Source organism: Gorilla gorilla, chromosome X (assembly GCF_029281585.2).
Source record: "Gorilla gorilla gorilla isolate KB3781 chromosome X, NHGRI_mGorGor1-v2.1_pri, whole genome shotgun sequence".
Classification (NCBI taxonomy): domain Eukaryota; kingdom Metazoa; phylum Chordata; class Mammalia; order Primates; family Hominidae; genus Gorilla; species Gorilla gorilla.
This window is the reverse complement of record NC_073247.2, coordinates 67,467,172-67,486,232: the sequence shown is the minus strand read 5'-3', so window position 1 is coordinate 67,486,232 and position 19,061 is coordinate 67,467,172. Positions and strand designations below refer to the sequence as shown.

At 37.9% G+C, this 19,061-nt stretch overlaps 1 protein-coding gene across 1 annotated transcript in view; it reads right to left on the bottom strand.

Moving 5' to 3' along the window:
- Window positions 1-19,061, bottom strand: part of FAAH2 (fatty acid amide hydrolase 2) — a 216,202-nt gene that overhangs the window by 192,524 nt on the left and 4,617 nt on the right. The window contains exon 2 of the mRNA XM_004064273.4: window positions 17,757-17,839. Within this exon, the coding sequence (XP_004064321.1) occupies window positions 17,757-17,839 (83 nt within the window). The remainder of the gene's footprint in view (window positions 1-17,756; window positions 17,840-19,061) is intronic.

Here is a 19,061-nt window from a genome sequence, read left to right as displayed (position 1 = left end):
AGTAAGAATTATCCATACAGAAAGCTGGTCAGTGCATCATTATTTATATTAGAAAAACAAATAAAATCTCCTTGTCACCAAATAAATAATTATAGATATCTACAAGAGACAACTGTATGGCCAATAAACGTGGTGTTGCGTAAAGGCCATAAACAGACACTTCTCAAAAGAAGTCATTTATGCAGCCAACAAACATGAAAAAAAGCTCAACATCACTGATCATTAGAGAAATGCAAATAAAAACCTAAATGAGATACCATCTCTGACCAGTCAGAATGGCAATTATTAAAAATCAAGAAACAACAGATGCTGCCGAGGCTACAGAGGTAAAGGAATGCTTTTACGCTGTTGGTGAGAATGTAAATTAGTTCAACCATTGTGAAAAATGGTGTGACAATTCTTCAAAGACCTAGAACCAGAAATTCCATTTGATCCAGCAATCCCATTATTGGATATATACCCAAAAGAATATAAATCATTTTATTATAAAGATACATGCACACATATGTTCATTGCGCCACTATTTACAATAGTAAAGACATGGAATCCACCCAAATTCTCATCAATGGTAGACTGGATAAAGAAAATGTGGTACATCAAAAAGAAATGAGATCATATTCTTTGCAGGGACATGGATGGAGCTGGAAGCCATTATCCTCAGCAAACTAATGCAGGAATAGAAAACCAAACATTATATGTTCCCACTCATAAGTGGGAGCTGAAAAATGAGGACTCATGGACACAGGGAGGGAAACAACACACACTGGGGCCTCTCAGGGGTGGAAAGAGCATCAGATAAAATAGCTAATGCATGCTGGACTCAACACTTAGGTGATGGATTGATAGGTGCAGAAAACCACCATGGTACACGTTTACCTTGTAACAAACCTGCACATCCTGCATATGTACCCCAGTACTTAAAATAAAATAAAATAAAAAGTGGTGTTTCCTAAAAGTTTTACTGCACTTTGGAAATTCCTATGATGTAATGTCATTTAATGTAAGTGAAAAGAAAAGGTTATAGCAGTATATTCCTAGTATAACCTCAATCATGTGAAAATCGTAAGCAAAACATTAACAGTGAATAACTACTCTTTTGGTGCTATGATTATAGGTAATTTTTTGTTGTTTTTTGCAAATGTTCTATAATGGACATAATTACAGCAATTTCCAGAATGAAACAATAAGTCAATATGCCCAAAAGAACACAGTTTAAATGTATGTGGTAATACAATCACTAAAGTATGCAATTCCAGTGTGATTTCTCAGTATCGCAAATGTTAATTCTTGAAAATGAAATTTAAAATCCTTCACATAACCTTTCATGTGACTTAAAATAACTTTAATAAAATATCTTTGGGCTCACTGGAAATACCAATGACATTTATTGATTACTTCAACAAATATTCAAAGTATTAAAAAATGAATATGATAATGTCTATGCTTTTAAGATGAATAAAAATTAAGGAACTCTCATTTCCTAGTTATGCAAGCTCTTTTATTTCACTGGATTTTAGTTGCTTCAATTGTAAATTGGGGACAATAATATCTATCTAACATGGTGGTAGTGAGGATGCATTGGGAAAATGGATATAAAGAACTGTTGGAAGTTTCTAAAAAGGAGGATTTTTTACTGTCATGTGTATGTGACAATATGCTAGAAATGGAGGAGACAGGAGTTATAGAGTATGCCAGGATAATGATATAATGATATTTAACAATTAATGATATATTTCAGGTATTGGGCAGTACTTTAAATATTGTACAGTCAGTTAATCCTGACACTCATGTGATGTAATAAACAACCTACAGAATAGGAGAAAATATTTACAAACTATGCATCCAACAGAGATCTAATATCCAGAATCTATAAGGAACCTCAACAATTAAACAAGCAAAAAATAAATAACCCCACTTAAAAGTGGGCAAAAGATGTGAACGGACACTTCTCCAAAGAAGATAGACAAGCAGCCAAGAAATATATGAAAAAATGCTCATCATCACTAATCATCAGAGAAATGCAAATAAAAACCACAATTAGATATCCTCTCACACCAGTCAGAATGGCTATTATTAAAAGTAAAGAAACAACAGATACCGGTGAAGCTGCAGAGAAAAGGGAATGTTGATGGGAATGTAAATTAGTTCAGCCATAGTGGAAAGCAGTTTGGAGATTTCTCAAATAACTTAAAACAAAACTACCATTTGACCCAGCAATCACATTACTGGGTATAGACCCAAAAGAAAATAAATAGATTTACCAAAAAGACACTTGCATTTGTATGTTCATCACTATGCTATCACAATAGCAAAGACATGGAATCAATCTAGATGCCCATCAATGGTGGATTGGATAAAGAAAATTTGGTGTATATGCATCATGGAATACTACACAGCCACAGAAAGAATGAAATCATGTCCTTTGCAGCAACATGGATGCACCCAGAGGTCATTATCCTAACCTAATTAACACAGGCACAAAAACCAAATATCACATTGTTCTCATTTCTCAGTGGGAGCTAAATACTGGATGCTCACGGCCATAAAGATAGCAACAATAGACACTGGGGACTAACAGATGGGGAAGTGTGTGAGCGAGGGAAAGTTTTGTAAAACTGTTGGATACTATACTCACTATCTGGGTGATGGGATCATTTGCAGCCCAAACCTCAGTATCACACAATATATTCATATAACAAACCTGCACATGTGCCCCTTGAATTTAAGATAAAAGTTGATATTATATTTTTAAAATGTGGCTAATGCAATATGTTGAAAGTATTTTGACATATTTAGTTAAATAATATTTACTATGAAAATTAATTCCACCTGTTTCTTTTCACTTTTTAAAATACAGCTGCTAGAATATGTGAAATTGCACATTTCCCTCATAATTTATTTCTATTGAACAATATTAATCTAGAGAGAGAATGCATAGTTTTGTATCTCAGCTCCACTATTTACTGTATCTCCTTCGAAAACTTACTTAACCTTTCTGTATTTCAGTTTCCTCATCTGTATAATGGAGCTAAAAATAATTACCTCATAGAATTGTTGATATTATGCAATTAGCTACTACATTTGTAAAGCACTACAACAGTACCAGGGACATTGTAAGCACACAAGTGCTAACTATCACTGATATTACTAATGCTTCTTATTATAGAGAAGAAGAACCCCAAACAGAGAGAATAGAAAGATGAAGGGATGAGAAAACATGGCTCATTTTAATGAAAACTTATTTGGTTATTTGTATAGCCTTTGTTCTCTGAGTACTACTGGCCCAACGATAGGGGTAAAAACTCTGCTGTCATGCATATAACCCTATTGGTGGGCCAGCGGTACTCAGAGGACAAAGGCTATATATATATATATATATTTATGTGTGTGTGTGTGTGTGTATATGTATACGTGTGTGTATATATACATATATAGTACATATATAGTATATATAGTGTGTATATATACTATATAGTACTATATATGTATATATATAGTGTGTATATATATACATATATAGTACATATATATGTATATATAGTGTATATATATGGAGTATATAAAGTGTATATGTAATATACATATATAGGTATATATATAGTGTATACATATAGTGTGTGTGTGTATATATATATATATATATATACATACACACACACACACACACACACAAGATGTTGCTAGTCTCGGTGTATTGAACACCTGAGCCAAGTGAAACAAAATTATCTCTTTCCCTAGAGGTTCAACTAAAAGAAAGAAGGACTGGGGTTGGTTAGAACACATTAATGGCAGGGCTCTTAAATGAAGGCCCACAAATCTCCTACGTTTGAGAGTCCAGAGCTACATCAGTCCCTGAACTTCCCAGGGTCTAGTTGTTCAAATGTCTCATAATTTGTCAAATTGTGAGGATCTTTATGATTATTGGCCACACCACTACCTTTTTACACCCATAAGCCAGTAAAAGTACAATTCTATTGCAATGAAAAGAATAATTGTCAGCACAGCCATTTAGAAACTATAGACATTTCTGTGTGTCTATAGCTAGTTACAAAGTAGCATCATTACCATTTGTAGAGTAAAGGCCAGCACTCTAAGTGTTACACATTCTGGGGGCCTTGCAGATACATACTGTCTACTTGGGGAAAAGGACACTTTTTGCTTTGCTTATATCCCATCCCTCACACTTTGGTTGCAGAAAAAGAAGCAGAAGGGTGTGAAGTTGAAGTTACCCACTTTCTGGAAATAAAAAAGCTTTCAGTTGCCAATTCAGAAGGATTGGGAACCTAAGACCAATATTTCCAATAGGCACAAACTTGGAACCTCAGTAAAGCATCCACGTGCCTAAGACTGCTAGTTACTGAAAGCTTCTCTGGATGTGAGCCTCATCCAAGGCAAAACGGCCTGTAGCCTTGTGTTTAGAAAACGTTAGGAAAGAAAACCTTGAGGCACAGTGTCCCAGTCTGCAACCAGTCTGAGGAAAAGAGTACTCAGAGAGATAGATATCAGATGGGGTAGTAGCTGAAGGAGAAAGTCTGTGATTAGGAGGTGAAAATAACTCAAAAAGCTGGATTGAACTAGAAGGGACCCTTCAGATGAATAGGAAAAATACCCAAGTGGAGTGAAAAGGAAGTTGTATGTGGGAGAATGGCACAAGATAAAGCTGAAAAACTAAGGTATGCCAGATTACAAAGGGCCCTTACATGGCGTTCTAGGGAGTTTGGGTATTGAAATGTTTAAAGCAGGAAAGGGGCGTAATCTCTTTAGTGATTTACAGATATCCTTTGGCTTTTGCAAAATAAAAAGTATGGGGAAGGGAGAGCAAAACTAGAAACATAAAGATTACTGCAGTAGGCAAAGATGATGGTGATTGGGACTAAAGTGACAGCAGTTGAGGTAGAGAAAAGTAGAGTTACTTAGAGATGAGATCTTGAGAGAGATATTTAGAAGGTAGAACTCATATAAAATATTAGAAGGTTAGAATGTGGGGGATGAAGGAATTTTTTTTCCAGTTTTTCTGGCTTATAGTAGTTGGCAATGTCATTCACTGAAATTTTCATTTCATGAGTTTGATTTTAATTATTTTGACTTTTGGTGCCCATGTGACTTCCTGGTAGAGGTGTCAAGTAGGTAGATATACATATATGGGAATTGAGCTCAGAGGAAAGGTCTGGGCTGCAGACAAAGTTCCAGGAGTTATCAGTGTTCAAATGATATTTGAAGTCATAGACGACCAAGGCTAAGTATATTTATAACTACATGAATATTATACACATACACACACACACACACAAAATTACAGAATCACACCTTAAGGAAGAATAAAATGTATTTAGATGTGTAAGAGTTAAATAATAAAATAATAGAAGAGCACTGTCTAGAAGCCAAAGGTAGCAATGACTTCAAGAACAGGACAATTATCATTTTGATAATAAGACCAACATGTACAATATACTGAGTCTATTTTATGTGCCAATTATTGTGTTTTAAATTCATTAAGTTGTTCCATCCTCACAATAATCCCATTAGGTACATAACAACTGCCTCATTATGGTTATGAGGAAACTGAGATAAAGAGAGGTTAAGGACTCACCCAAAGTCATACTGTCAAGAGTTGCAGACATTGTTCACTGCCTATCCAAAATCCACTTTTTCCCTTTATAAATATAACTTCAATTTTTCAGGCAACTCTCTTTATTGTACTGCCATATGCCTTACAGGGAATAGGCCCAATCTCTAACCTTAAGTGTGTGATTTCTTATTTGTTTAGTGAAATCACAGTAATGTTATTCACCTTGACAAAAATTGGTTTACCAGTGGTATCTGGTCACAATTTTGTCTCTTGAGACATAAGGCATAGCAGCCATCTTATGACAATGAGAAGATCTAGTCTAATAAGGCTGACAAACTAGGATGTCCAAGGCAAAAGACTGAAAGCAGGTTAATGATGACATTTTTCAGCTGCTGAGTCAATCAATTCTAGAGCTAACATACCAAAAGACTTACTGGTTTGTGGGATAGTATATTTTCCGTATTGCTTTCAGTCATTTTAAATTGGATTTTCTGTTCTTTGCAGCGGAAACAGCCCAAACTGATAGAGTTAGCAGGCTATTTTGTTTGTTTGTTTTGTTTTGTTTTTTGTTTTGTTTTGTTTTTGAGACAGTCTCTGTCGGCCAGGCTGGAGTGCAGTGGCACGATCTCGGCTCACTGCAACCTCCACCTCCTGGGCTCAAGCAATTCTCCTGCCTCGGCCCCCTGAGTAGCTGGGATTACAGGCATGTGCCACCACACCCAGCTAATTTTTGTATTTTTAGTAGAGATGGGGTTTCACCATGTTGGCCAGGCTGGTCTCGAACTCCTGACCTCAGGTAATCTGCCCGCCTCAGCCTCCCAAAGTGCTGGGATTACAGGTGTGAGCCACCGCGCCCAGCCAGCAGGTTATTTTTAATTGAGTGGTAGGAACAGAAGCTAGATTTCAGTGAGTATAGGTGTAAATTAGAGGTAAGGATTCAGAAAAATAAGTATTGACTACATTTTTTAGAAGCTTACTTATGTTAAAAAAAAAGTGAGACAATTTTGGTAGCGAATTAGGCACGGCAAAATATTAATCTGAGAATGTTGCAATCTGGCCTCTTACAAACACAAAGAACCTGGCTATCCAAAAAGCAGTGTAGCAGAGTGGTCAAATCCCAGGCTTTGGAGAAAGACTGATCTGAGGTGGTTATATAACCTTGCAAGTGACAACTTCCTAAACTGTTTCTCCAGCTATAAAATGGTGGTAACAATAAAATCTACATGCTTTGTTATTTAAATGTCATAATGCATAAACACAGTACCTAGCACAAAAGAGCCACTCAGTAAATGGTGGCTATCACTATCATCATTACTAATTCATCAGGTTCTCCTGACAGTCAACAAAATTCTTGTCAGGAAAATCAAAGGATTAGAATCACAGAAGATTAAGCCAAAGCCATGTCACCCAAACCATAGAGCTTAGGGAAGTGGCAAAATGAAATTTAGGAAGTGGGTTACAAGTCTCTATATCAGAAAAACAATGAGAAGAACTGCAGCAGCTATTTCTTCAACAACTCCTACCAATACTGATGTTATCAGCACCATTTACTGGCACAATATTTGTTCATGCAAGACAGGGTTCCTGAAACACTTGTCTCCCAGGAGTTTCCCAACCAGGTGGGGCAGGGCAATCAGGCTTCCCAGTCCTGTTCTTTCCAAGGATGGAGAAAAGGTAGTGCCTTAACTATGTACACTTTCCTAAGGTCTTGAAATCCCCTTCATTAGCATTGCCCAAACTTCAGCCACATACAATCAGCACAAGCAGAGAACTTCCAAGGAAAGGTTGATAAAGGCATAAAGGAAATTGGATACCCTTACATGTGGCCTCAGTGGCACAGGGCAGCACTAGACTCCTGAGACCAAGGAAATCCTCATAGTTTCAGCCAAGCTGAAACAAGGCACCTCAGCCAAAAATCCTTACCCTTGCTTCTATGGAGACAAACAGGATGAGGCCTAAGGGTGGCTGTGACACCAGATGATACATGGGCTGGCCAATGTGGGTTGAGTGAAAGATTTATTGAGGTCTGAAAGGGTTTTTAAAAAATCTATATATCTTGAAATCCTGCACTTGCTCAGTGATTCAAGTACAGCCAGTGGTAGGGGAGCGAAATCCAAGGAGGATTCTACCCTTTGGATAGCTTTTTGGTAGAAAGCAACACATTATATCACTTTCTCCAGAAAGCCTTTTCTGACACCTCTCCAGTCTTGGATCAGTAACCTTCTCTATGATACCACAGTACTCTTTTCTTCCCCTATCAGAGCACTGATTCCACTGTGCTGTAAATAACGGTTATTCTCATGCTTCAACCACCAGACTGGGAGCTGAAAGAAGTCAGGGACTGTTGTGTTTATCTTTACATCTTCAACACCTAGCATGCTACCAGGTGTATAGTAAGCATTCAATAACCATTTGTGGGATAAATGAATGAAAGTGTTTTCAAGCATTTAAATCCATAAAACTATAAATTTTGAGGGTCCATATTATTTTCCCCTTTAGAAAGGATAAAACAAAGATTCACAGAGATTCAAAAACATGCCTAAGTTCATGCAATAACTAACAGAGGAAGAATTTTGTCCCAGGTCTGTGTGATTCTGTAAGTGTGTATTTTGAGTCTTGACATCTCTGGACTTTAGGGCTCCCAGAAAGTTTGCCGGGACCATTTTCTATGTCATTCACAGATTGGGAAGAATATACCTATTGGATGAAATGCATGACAATAGATGCTTCAGGGAGCAAAGTCTAAAACAAGTAACAAATTTGTACTTTTCCAGGCAAGCAAGAAAAACAGTGAACAATAAATCATAATCCAGGAAGATATAGGAAGCCAACAGGTTGCAGAGCATAAGACGAAACTGCATTCAGGAGCCCCAAAACAAACATTGTCTAAACACATGTATATTAATTCGTTACTTAATGAAGAAATGATAAATCTCAGATCATGTTCTAGACACTGAAGACAATAAAATTAAAAAGATATGGTCCATGCCACTGAGGAACTCAGAGTCTGGTGGGTGAGACAATCAACACCACAATGACTATGCAATGTTGAACCAGTTTTTATATTATTACCTCTCAGACCTGAAACAAGTATTCTATATGCCACTTTCTTTTTTTATTAGATTTTATGTGAAGATATTTCTTTTATTATTATTATTATACTTTAAGTTTTAGGGTACATGTGCACAAAGTGCAGGTTTGTTACATATGTATACATGTGCCATGTTGGTGTGCTGCACCCATTAACTCGTCATTTAGCATTAGGTATATCTACTAATGCTATCCATCCCCCCTCCCCCCACCCCACAACAGTCCCCGGTGTCTGATGTTCCCCTTCCTGTGTCCATGTGTTCTCATTGTTCAATTCCCACCTATGAGTGAGAACATGTGGTGTTTGGTTTTTTGTCCTTGTGATAGTTTGCTGAGAATGATGGTTTCCAGCTTCATCCATGTCCCTACAAAGGACATGAACTCATCATTTTTTATGGCTGCATAGTATTCCATTGTGTGTATGTGCCAACTTTTCTTAATCCAGTCTATCATTTTTGGACATTTGGGTTGGTTCCAAGTCTTTGCTATTGTGAATACTGCTGCAATAAACATACGTGTGCATGTGTCTTTATAGTAGCATGATTTATAATCCTTTGGGTATATACCCAGTAATGAGATGGCTGGGTCAAATGGTATTTCTAGTTCCAGATCCCTGAGGAATCACCACACTGACTTCCACAAGGGTTGAACTAGTTTACAGTCCCACCAACAGTGTAAAAGGGTTCCTATTTCTCCACATCCTCTCCAGCACCTGTTGTTTCCTGATTTCTTAATGATCACCATTCTAACTGGTGTGAGATGGTTATCTCATTGTGGTTTCGATTTGCATTTCTCTGATGGCCAGTGATGAAGAGCATTTTTTCATGTGTTTTTTGGCCGCATAAATGTCTTCTTTTGAGAAGTGTCTGTTCACATCCTTTGCCCACTTTTTGATGGGGTTGTTTGTTTTTTTCTTGTAAATTTGTATGAGTTCACTGTAGATTCTGGATATTAGCCCTTTGTCAGATGAGTAGGTTGAAAAAAATTTTCTCCCATTTTGTAGGTTGCCTGTTCACTCTGATGGTGGTTTCTTTTGCTGTGCAGGAGCTCTTTAGTTTAATTAGATCCGATTTGTCAATTTTGGCTTTTGTTGCCATTGCTTTTGGTGTTTTAGACATGAAGTCCTTGCCCATGCCTATGTCCTGAATGGTATTGCCCAGGTTTTCTTCTAGGCTTTTTATGGTTTTAGGTCTGACATGTAAGTCTTTAATCCATCTTGAATTAATTTTTGTATAAAGTGTAAGGAAAGGATCCAGTTTCAGCTTTCTACATATATGGCTAGCCAGTTTTCACAGAACCATTTATTAAATAGGAAATCCTTTCCGCATTGCTTGTTTTTCTCAGGTTTGTCAAAGATCAGATAGTTGTAGATATGCGGCATTTTTTCTGAGGGCTCTGTTCTGTTCCATTGGTCTATATCTCTGTTTTGGTACCAGTACCATACTGTTTTGATTACTGTAGCCTTGTAGTATAGTTTGAAGTCAGGTAGCGTGATGCCTCCAGCTTTGTTCTTTTGGCTTAGGATTGACTTGGCAATGTGGGCCCTTTTTTGGTTCTATATGAACTTTAAAGTAGTTTTTTCCAATTCTGTGAAGAAAGTCATTTGTAGCTTAATGGGGATGGCATTGAATCTATAAATTACCTTGGGCAGTATGGCCATTTTCATGATATTGATTCTTCCTACCCATGAGCATGCAATGTTCTTCCATTTGTTTGTATCCTCTTTTATTTCATTGAGCAGTGGTTTGTAGTTCTCCTTGAAGAGGTCCTTCACATCCCTTGTAAGTTGGATTCCTAGGTATTTTATTCTCTTTGAAGCAATTGTGAATGGGAGTTCACTCATGATTTGGCTCTCTGTTTGTCTGTTATTGGTGTATAAGAATGCTTGTGATTTTTGCACATTGATTTTGTATCCTGAGACTTTGCTGAAGTTGCATATTAGCTTAAGGAGATTTTGGGCTGAGACGATGGGGTTTTCTAGATATACAATCATGTCATCTGCAAACAGGGACAATTTGACTTCCTCTTTTCCTAATTGAATGCCCTTTATTTCCTTCTCCTGTCTGATTTCCCTGGACAGAACTTCCAACACTATGTTGAATAGGAGTGGTGAGAGAGGGCATCCCTGTCTTATGCCAGTTTTCAAAGGGAATGCTTCCAGTTTTTGTCCATTCAGTATGATATTGGCTGTGGGTCTGTCATAGATAGCTCTTATTATTTTGAGATACATCCCATCAATACCTAATTTATTGAGAGTTTTTAGCATGAAGGGTTGTTGAATTTTGCCAAAGGCCTTTTCTGCATCTATTGAGATAATCATATGGTTTTTGTCTTTGGTTCTGTTTATATGCTGAATTAACTTTATTCATTTTCCTATGTTGAACCAGCCTTGCATCCCAGGGATGAACCCCACTTGATCATGGTGGATAAGCTTTTTCATGTGTTGCTGGATTCGGTTTGTCAGCATTTTATTGAGGATTTTTGCGTCAATGTTCATCAAGGATATTGGTCTAAAATTCTCTTTTTTTGTTGTGTCTCTGTCAGGCTTTGGTAGCAGGATGATGCTGGTCTCATAAAATGAGTTAGGGAGGATTCCCTCTTTTTCTATTGATTGGAATAGTTTCAGAAGCAATGGTACCAGCTCCTCCTTGTACCTCTGGTAGAATTTGGCTGTGAATCCATCTGCTCCTGAACTTTTTTTGGTTGGTAAGCTATTAATTATTGCCTCAATTTCAGAGCCCATTATTGGTCTATTCAGAGATTCAACTTCTTCCTGGTTTAGTCTTCGGACAGTGTAGGTGTCGAGGAATTTATCCGTTTCTTCTAGACTTTCTAGTTTATTTGCATAGAGGTGTTTATAGTAGTCTGATGGTAGTTTGTATTTCTGTCGGATCAGTGGTGACATGCCCTTTGTCATTTTTTATTGCGTCTAATTGGTTGTTCTCTTTTTTCTTCTTTATTAGTCTTGCTAGGGGTCTATCAATTTTGTTGATCTTTTCAAAAAACCAGCTCCTGGATTGGTTGATTTTTTTGAAGGGTTTTTTGTGTCTCTATTTCCTTCAGTTCTGCTCTGATCTTAGTTATTTCTTGCCTTCTGCTAGCTTTTGAATGTGTTTGCTCTTGCTTCTGTAGTTCTTTTAATTGTGATGTTAGGGTGTCAATTTTAGATCTTTCCTGCTTTCTCTTGTGGGCATTTAGTGCCATAAACTTCCCTCTACACACTGCTTTAAATGTGTCCCAGAGATCCTGGTATGTTGTGTCTTTGTTCTCGTTGGTTTCAAAGAACATCTTTATTTCTGCCTTCATTTCGTTATGTACCCAGTAGTCATTCAGGAGCAGGTTGTTCAGTTTACGTGTAGTTGAGCGGTTTTGAGTGAGTTTCTTAATCCTGAATTCTAGTTTGATTGCACTGTGATCTGAGAGACAGTTTGTTATAATTTCTGTTCTTTTACATTTGCTGAGGAGTGCTTTGCTTCCAACTATGTGGTTAATTTTGGAATAAGTGCAATGTGGTGCTGAGAAGAATTTATATTCTGTTGATTTGGGGTGGAGAGCTCTGTAGGTGTCTATTAGGTCCGCTTGGTGCAGAGCTGAGTTCAATTCCTGGATATCCTTGTTAACTTTCTGTCTCGTTGATCTGTCTAATGTTGACAGTGGGGTGTTAAAATCTCCCATTATTATTGTGTGGGAGTCTAAGTCTCTTTGTAGGTCACTAAGGACTTGCTTTATGAATCTGGGTGCTCCTGTATTGGGTGCATATATATTTAGGATAGTTAGCTCTTCTTGTTGAATTGATCCCCTTACCATTATGTAATGGCCTTCTTTGTCTCTTTTTTTATCTTTGTTGGGTTAAAGTCTGTTTTATCAGAGACTAGGATTGCAACCCCTGCCTTTTTTTGTTTTCCATTTGCTTGGTAGATCTTCCTCCATCCATTTATTTTGAGCCTATGTGTGTCTCTGCATGTGAGATGGGTTTCCTGAATACAGCACACTGATGGGTCTTGACTCTTTATCCAATTTGCCAGTCTGTGTCTTTTAATTGGAGCATTTAGCCCATTTACATTTAAGGTTCATATTGTTATGTGTGAATTTGATCCTGTCATTATGATGTTAGCTGGTTATTTTGCTCATTAGTTGATGCAGTTTCTTCCTAGCCTTGATGGTCTTTACAATTTGGCATGTTTTTGCAGTGGCTGGTACCGGTTGTTCCTTTCGATGTTTAGTGCTTCCTTCAGGAGCTCTTTTAGGGCAGGCCTGGTGGTGATAAAATCTCTCAGCATTTGCTTGTCTGTAAAGGATTTTATTTCTCCTTCACTTATGAAGCTTAGTTTGGCTGGATATGAAATTCTGGGTTGAAAATTCTTTTCTTTAAGAATGTTGAATATTGGCCCCCACTCTCTTCTGGCTTGTAGAGTTTCTGCTGAGAGATCAGCTGTTAGTCTGATGGGCTTCCTTTTGTGGGTAACCCAACCTTTCTCTCTTGCTGCCCTTAACATTTTTTCCTTCATTTCAACTTTTGTGAATCTGACAATTATTTGTCTTGGAGATGCTCTTCTCAAGGAGTATCTTTGTGGCATTCTCTGTATTTCCTGAATCTGAATGTTGGCCTGCCCTGCTAGATTGGGGAAGTTCTCCTGGATAATATCTTGCAGAGTGTTTTCCAACTTGGTTCCATTCTCCCCATCACTTTCAGGTACACCAATTAGACATAGATTTGGTCTTTTCACATAGTCCCACATTTCTTGGATGCTTTGTTCATTTCTTTTTATTCTTTTTTCTCTAAACTTCTCTTCATGCTTCATTTCATTCATTTTGTCTTCCATCGCTGATACCCTTTCTTCCAGTTGATTGCATCAGTTATTGAGGCTTGTGCATTCGTCACATAGTTCTCATGCCATGGTTTTCAGCTCCATCAGGTCCTTTAAGGATTTCTCTGCCTTGGTTACTCTAGTTATCCATTCATCTAATTTTTTTTTCAAAGTTTTTAACTTCTTTGCCATTGGTTCAAACTTCCTCCTTTAGCTCAGAGTAGTTTGATCTTCTGAAGCCCTCCTCTCTTAACTCGTCAGAGACATTCTCTGTCCAGCTTTGTTCCATTCCTGGTGAGGAGCTGCGTTCCTTTGGTGGAGGAGTGGTGCTCTGATTTTTAGAGTTTCTGGTTTTTCTGCTCTGTTTTTTTCCCCATCTTTGTGGTTTTATCTACCCTTGGTCTTTGATGATGGTGACGTACAGATGGGTTTTTGGTGTGGATGTCCTTTCTGTTTGTTAGTTTTCCTTGTAACAGTCAGGACCCTCAGCTGCAGGTCTGTTGGAGTTTACTGGAGGTCCACTGCAGACCCTGTTTGCCTGGGTATCAGCAGTGGTGGCTGCAGAACAGTGGATATTGGTGAACCACAAATGCCTGATCGTTCCTCTGGATGTTTTGTCTCAGAGGAGTACTGGGCTGTGTGAGGTGTCAGTCTGGCCCTACTGAGGGGTGCCTCCCAGTTAGGGTACTCGGGGGTCAGGGACCCACTTGAGGAGGCAGTCTGCCTGTTCTCAGATCTCAAGCTGTGTGCTGGGAGAACCACTACTCTCTTCAAATCTGTCAGACAGGGACATTTAAGTCTGCAGAGGTTATTGCTGTCTTTTGTTTGTCTGTGTCCTGCCCCCAGAGGTGGAGCCCACAGAGGCAGGCAGGCCTCCTTGAGCTGTGGTGGGCTCCACCCAGTTTGAGCTTCCTGGCTGCTTTGTTTACCTACTCAAGCCTGAGCAAAGGCAGGCGCCCCTCCCCCAGCCTCACTGCTGCCTTGCAGTTTGATCTCAGACTGCTGTGCTAGCAATGAGCGAGGCTCCGTGGGTGTAGGACCCTCTGATCCAAGTGCGGGATATAATCTCCTGGTGTGCCCTTTGTTAAACCCGTTGGAAAAGCGCAGTATTAAGGTGGGAGTGACCCGATTTTCCAGGTGCCATCTGTCACCCCTTTCTTTGACTAGGAAAGGGAATTCCCTGACCCCTTGCACTTCCTGGGTGAGGTGATGCCTCGCCCTGCTGCTGCTCATGCACTGTGCACTGCACCCACTGTCCTGCACCCACTGTCCAGCACTCCCCAGTGAGATGAACCCGGTACCTCAGTTGGAAATGCAGAAATCACCCATCTTCTGCATCGCTTATGCTGGGAACTGTAGACTGGAGTTGTTCCTATTCGGCCATCTTGGCTCCACCCCCTCTATATGCCACTTTCTGATGGGACTCAGGAAACTAAACTTTCCTTTGATAATTTGTGCCCTCTTGGATCCTTCAAATGTGGGTGCCAGAGAAAGACTAGGAGGAAAGAAAAGAGGTGAAGGGGTTTGTTTCTTCCAGTTTGCCTGCTGTTCCTGACACCATTGTTTCAACAATAGCCTTTCATCCAGGCAACAGTAGTTGATTCCAGTTTCCTATTTCTTCCCACACTCTAGAACTAGTCTCATCACACACCCTCAGAAATACTGGCACCAGTCAGCTGGCAGCTGCTTCTCAGAATTCTGAACCACAGCTCTGAATATGAGGTCCCCTTTCAAAGTTTCTGAGGTAGAAGCAGCAGCCAGGCAACACCCTCTTCACAGATGTCTTGGTCCCAGCTCTGCAGGCATTTCCTTTGAGCTCCTAGGTTCTGATAATCCCAATTTCTTCCCTTTGTTCCCTCATACCTAGGGTGTTCCCTCAGTTTGCTGTTTCCTGCAGTTATCATCTTGGTGTTACTTCAGTGTTACTTTTTTTTTGTTTTTTCATTCCTTAAACATCTATTCTACCAATTCCCTATATTAAATTCTTTGTTAAAATAGTGTGGTTTCTGGGCCCTTCATGATATAAAAGTGACATGAGCACAATGTGCTCTGGGAGCTCAGAGTAGAAATCTCACAGAGACTGAGATGATTAGATAATGTAAAATTGAGAACTGGACTGAGTCCTAAAAAATTAACTAAGCCAAATAAAGGAGAGGTGGGGAAAGGGAAAGTGTTCCAGGCAAACGTAATAACATGTGCAAAGTTATGCAGATGATAGAGAGCATAAATGGATCAGGAGAAATAGAGTAGTTCTGTACGATTAGAATAGGATATGAAGGAAAACAAGTTTGACATGATGATAAATAAAGAAGAAGAGCCAGTAAAACTTGTTGATTAATTAGAGTTAGAAGATAGATTTGGGAAAGGAAGGAAGAAGGTAGAGTCTAGGGGTACACCTAGGTATCTTGCTTGTGTGACTGGATGGAAGAACAGGTTTGGGAAGGAGGTAAAAAAGCAGTGAATATTTTCTCATCAGTCAATCACAAACACAAAGCTGGAAGCCAAAGAAAGACAAAGCTAGAAGCCAGCATAATTAAAGTTCACATATCTTCCTACTATTTTGTAGCTGTGTGATTTTAATCATTGAACTGCCTTGAGAGTAAGTTTTAGTGCCAAGCAAACAGGGATAACAATGCAGTAGAACTGTGTGTAATCATAAGGACAGCTCCATTTATTGAGCTCATGTTGTAATAACAACCATAACAATAAAAGAGCTAACACTGAGGGATTGATGGAAGGTTCCATACTAGGTGCTTCACACATATTTTTCATCTTAATGCCAGTGTTTTAAATTTCTAGTAAAATAAAAACACTGTTATCAGGACAGTAAGCCCATTTGGGGGCCCTTTACAGGAGGGAGGAAAAAAGCACAGATGTCACACATAGCATGCATGAACTTCATAAAATTATTTCTGAACATCTTTTTATTTTACCTAAGGTCTCTGTCTTAGAAACAGTCCTGTTTTCTCTCTCTTCAAATCTCCAATCCCCTGACAGTCACTGCCCTGCCATGCTCCCCCCATTTACCCACAAGCACCCTCTCCAGTCTCCTAGTAGTAGCCCAAACTCATTATTTTCAACAAGGTCAAAATTTTGATTTTCTCTCAGGTCTTTATCTATGTTCTCATACACAAAAACAAGCTCTGCAACAACTGACCCCCTTCTTCGAAACTCCTTTTTAAAAGGCAACAGAAAATTTAAATAATAGAATCTCTCTCAAATGTTTAAAGATACACTCTGCCCCAAAAGTACCCCCAAATTACATTTCAGGTAAAAGTTGGTTCACAGAAGAAAGAGACAAGTCAGGACCTCCTGAAACATAGAAACACCCCATAGTTCTGTTATGTAAGCTTGGCATCACATATCCATATTCTTGAATCATGGTTGTCACATACATTTTTTGAAATGCTGTTGAGATGATCAAATGAGAAAACATGTATAAAGTATCTATTATGATACAAATCCATTTGATGCAGTACTTATATTTCATTAAAATATTTTAAATGTCTATAATTTCATGATATTGGCTAGTTTTCATTTTATTTACATTAACCATCCATGTTAAATGATAGGTTTTGAATATGCGTGGTGATATAAAGTTTCATTTTAAAATGATTAAGTTAGAATAAGTGACTCGATTTTAATAAGTATATTAACAACAACAAAGCTGACGTGCAAACAAGACAAAAATCCTAAAGATGGTACATGAATGGCTGAGAGCTACACAATGGCACCCTATGTCATGGTGTGCTAAGAAGAACTGTGCTACCCATTAAACAGAATATTACAAAGAAAATAATCCAAGTTTTTGGCCCTCTAATACCTCAGAGCTGCTGAGAAGTGTTTACTTAGCAATAGAGACACAGAAGTAACGTATATGATACCTATATAAAATACTATCTACTATGCTAAATACACATTGGAAAAAGTGTGCATGTGTAGGGGGGTTCTCCTATTAGAGTCACTGCCATATATTAATCTATTCAGTAAATGTTCGATGATGCCTACCAAACTGTAGACCTTGTTCTGGATGTTGGATATGCAAAAACAACAAAACTTAGTCCTTGCCATCAAGGATCTTGCAGTTAATAGGAGGAGGATGCAGACAAATAATCATAAACACTCAACAAAGGACAAAATACTGAAATTAGAAGTCAGAGAAGTTCCCAGTGAGAACAAGCGAAGGACAAAGAGAAAGAAGAATCTAGGAAATATGCTAAGGTGGCATGACCACAGAAGTAGAACAAAAACCACCATAAATGACTCCTTGAGAGAGTGGAAATGCTCACCTGTACTTGACAATTCCATTGATCATTGGGTTCACGTCCTTGATTATGTTGATGTAAGCCTGAACAACATCTATACATTTCACCTGCAAAATACAATACTTTAGTCAGCAGCCATTTATTCACTAAACAATTCATTCAACAAGTATTTCCTGAAAGACTCCTATGTACATTAATCATTTTTTGAGACACTTTCAGTGAATTACACAGTGTAGTCCCCCATGAGGCAAAATATGAGGCTAAGGAGGTATAAGATGTCTACTTTGAAGGTAAGAAGTCAGGAATATACCAGTATAAGAAAGTTCCAAACAATGAGTAGGGATAAAAGGAATAAACTCTGCTGAAATTAAATATAAATTGGAGTTCAGAGATATTATGTATATATACTAAACTAGCAAATATTTTGTTCTAGTAAATAATCAATAAAAAAATAGATATTGTTTCAGTAATACCCTGAAACTTAACAGTATACATCAACTCTGCAAAACCAAGAGTTGGGGAGTGGAGACATAAAAGGGCATAAAGGTAGGGTTTCCAGATAAAATACAGGAAATCAAGTTAAATTTGAATTTCAAATGAATAGAGAGTAATTTTTAATATAAGTATGTCCCAATAATTGCATGGGGATGATTATACTGAAATCTATTTGTTATTTATCTTAAATTTAAATTTAGCTAAGCATATTGTACTTTTGTTTGCTAAATTTACCAACACTAAACCAAAGGTCTTAAGTTAAGCATGTGAGCAGGAATGAGACAAGTAAAACATCCTGGGTGGGTGCTACAGGATTATAATTTAATTATTATATACAATTGTAGTTTTAACGTTAATTCTTAGACATGAGACAATAAACATTAGAAAATTGCAAAGCAAAACAGAACCCCCAAGTAATGAGGAGAGAAAAATAATTAAAAAGAAATCAGATCAAGACAGAAAAAAGAAGGAAAGGAAAAGAAAAAGCAAGTATGATAAATTATAAACATTACATCAAGTGAAAAGGATTAAACCAATTACATAATAAGTGTGAAGGACTGAATTCCCCTGCCAGAGGGCAAAAGCATTAAATTTGGTTTTAAAAAAAGCTCAGCTATACAATGTTTATATGAAATTCATCTGGAACAAAAAGACAATGAAAGATTGAAAACGAAGAGTTAGGCAAACATATACTAGGTGAAAACAAACAATAAGAAAGGAGAGGTGGTATCATTAATATTAGAGAAAGCAAATTTTAAAACTGAAACCTAAAATGGTATGATACATGAGGATGCTGTAATAGTCGTATACTTTTCTGTGTTAATAAAGCAGGCA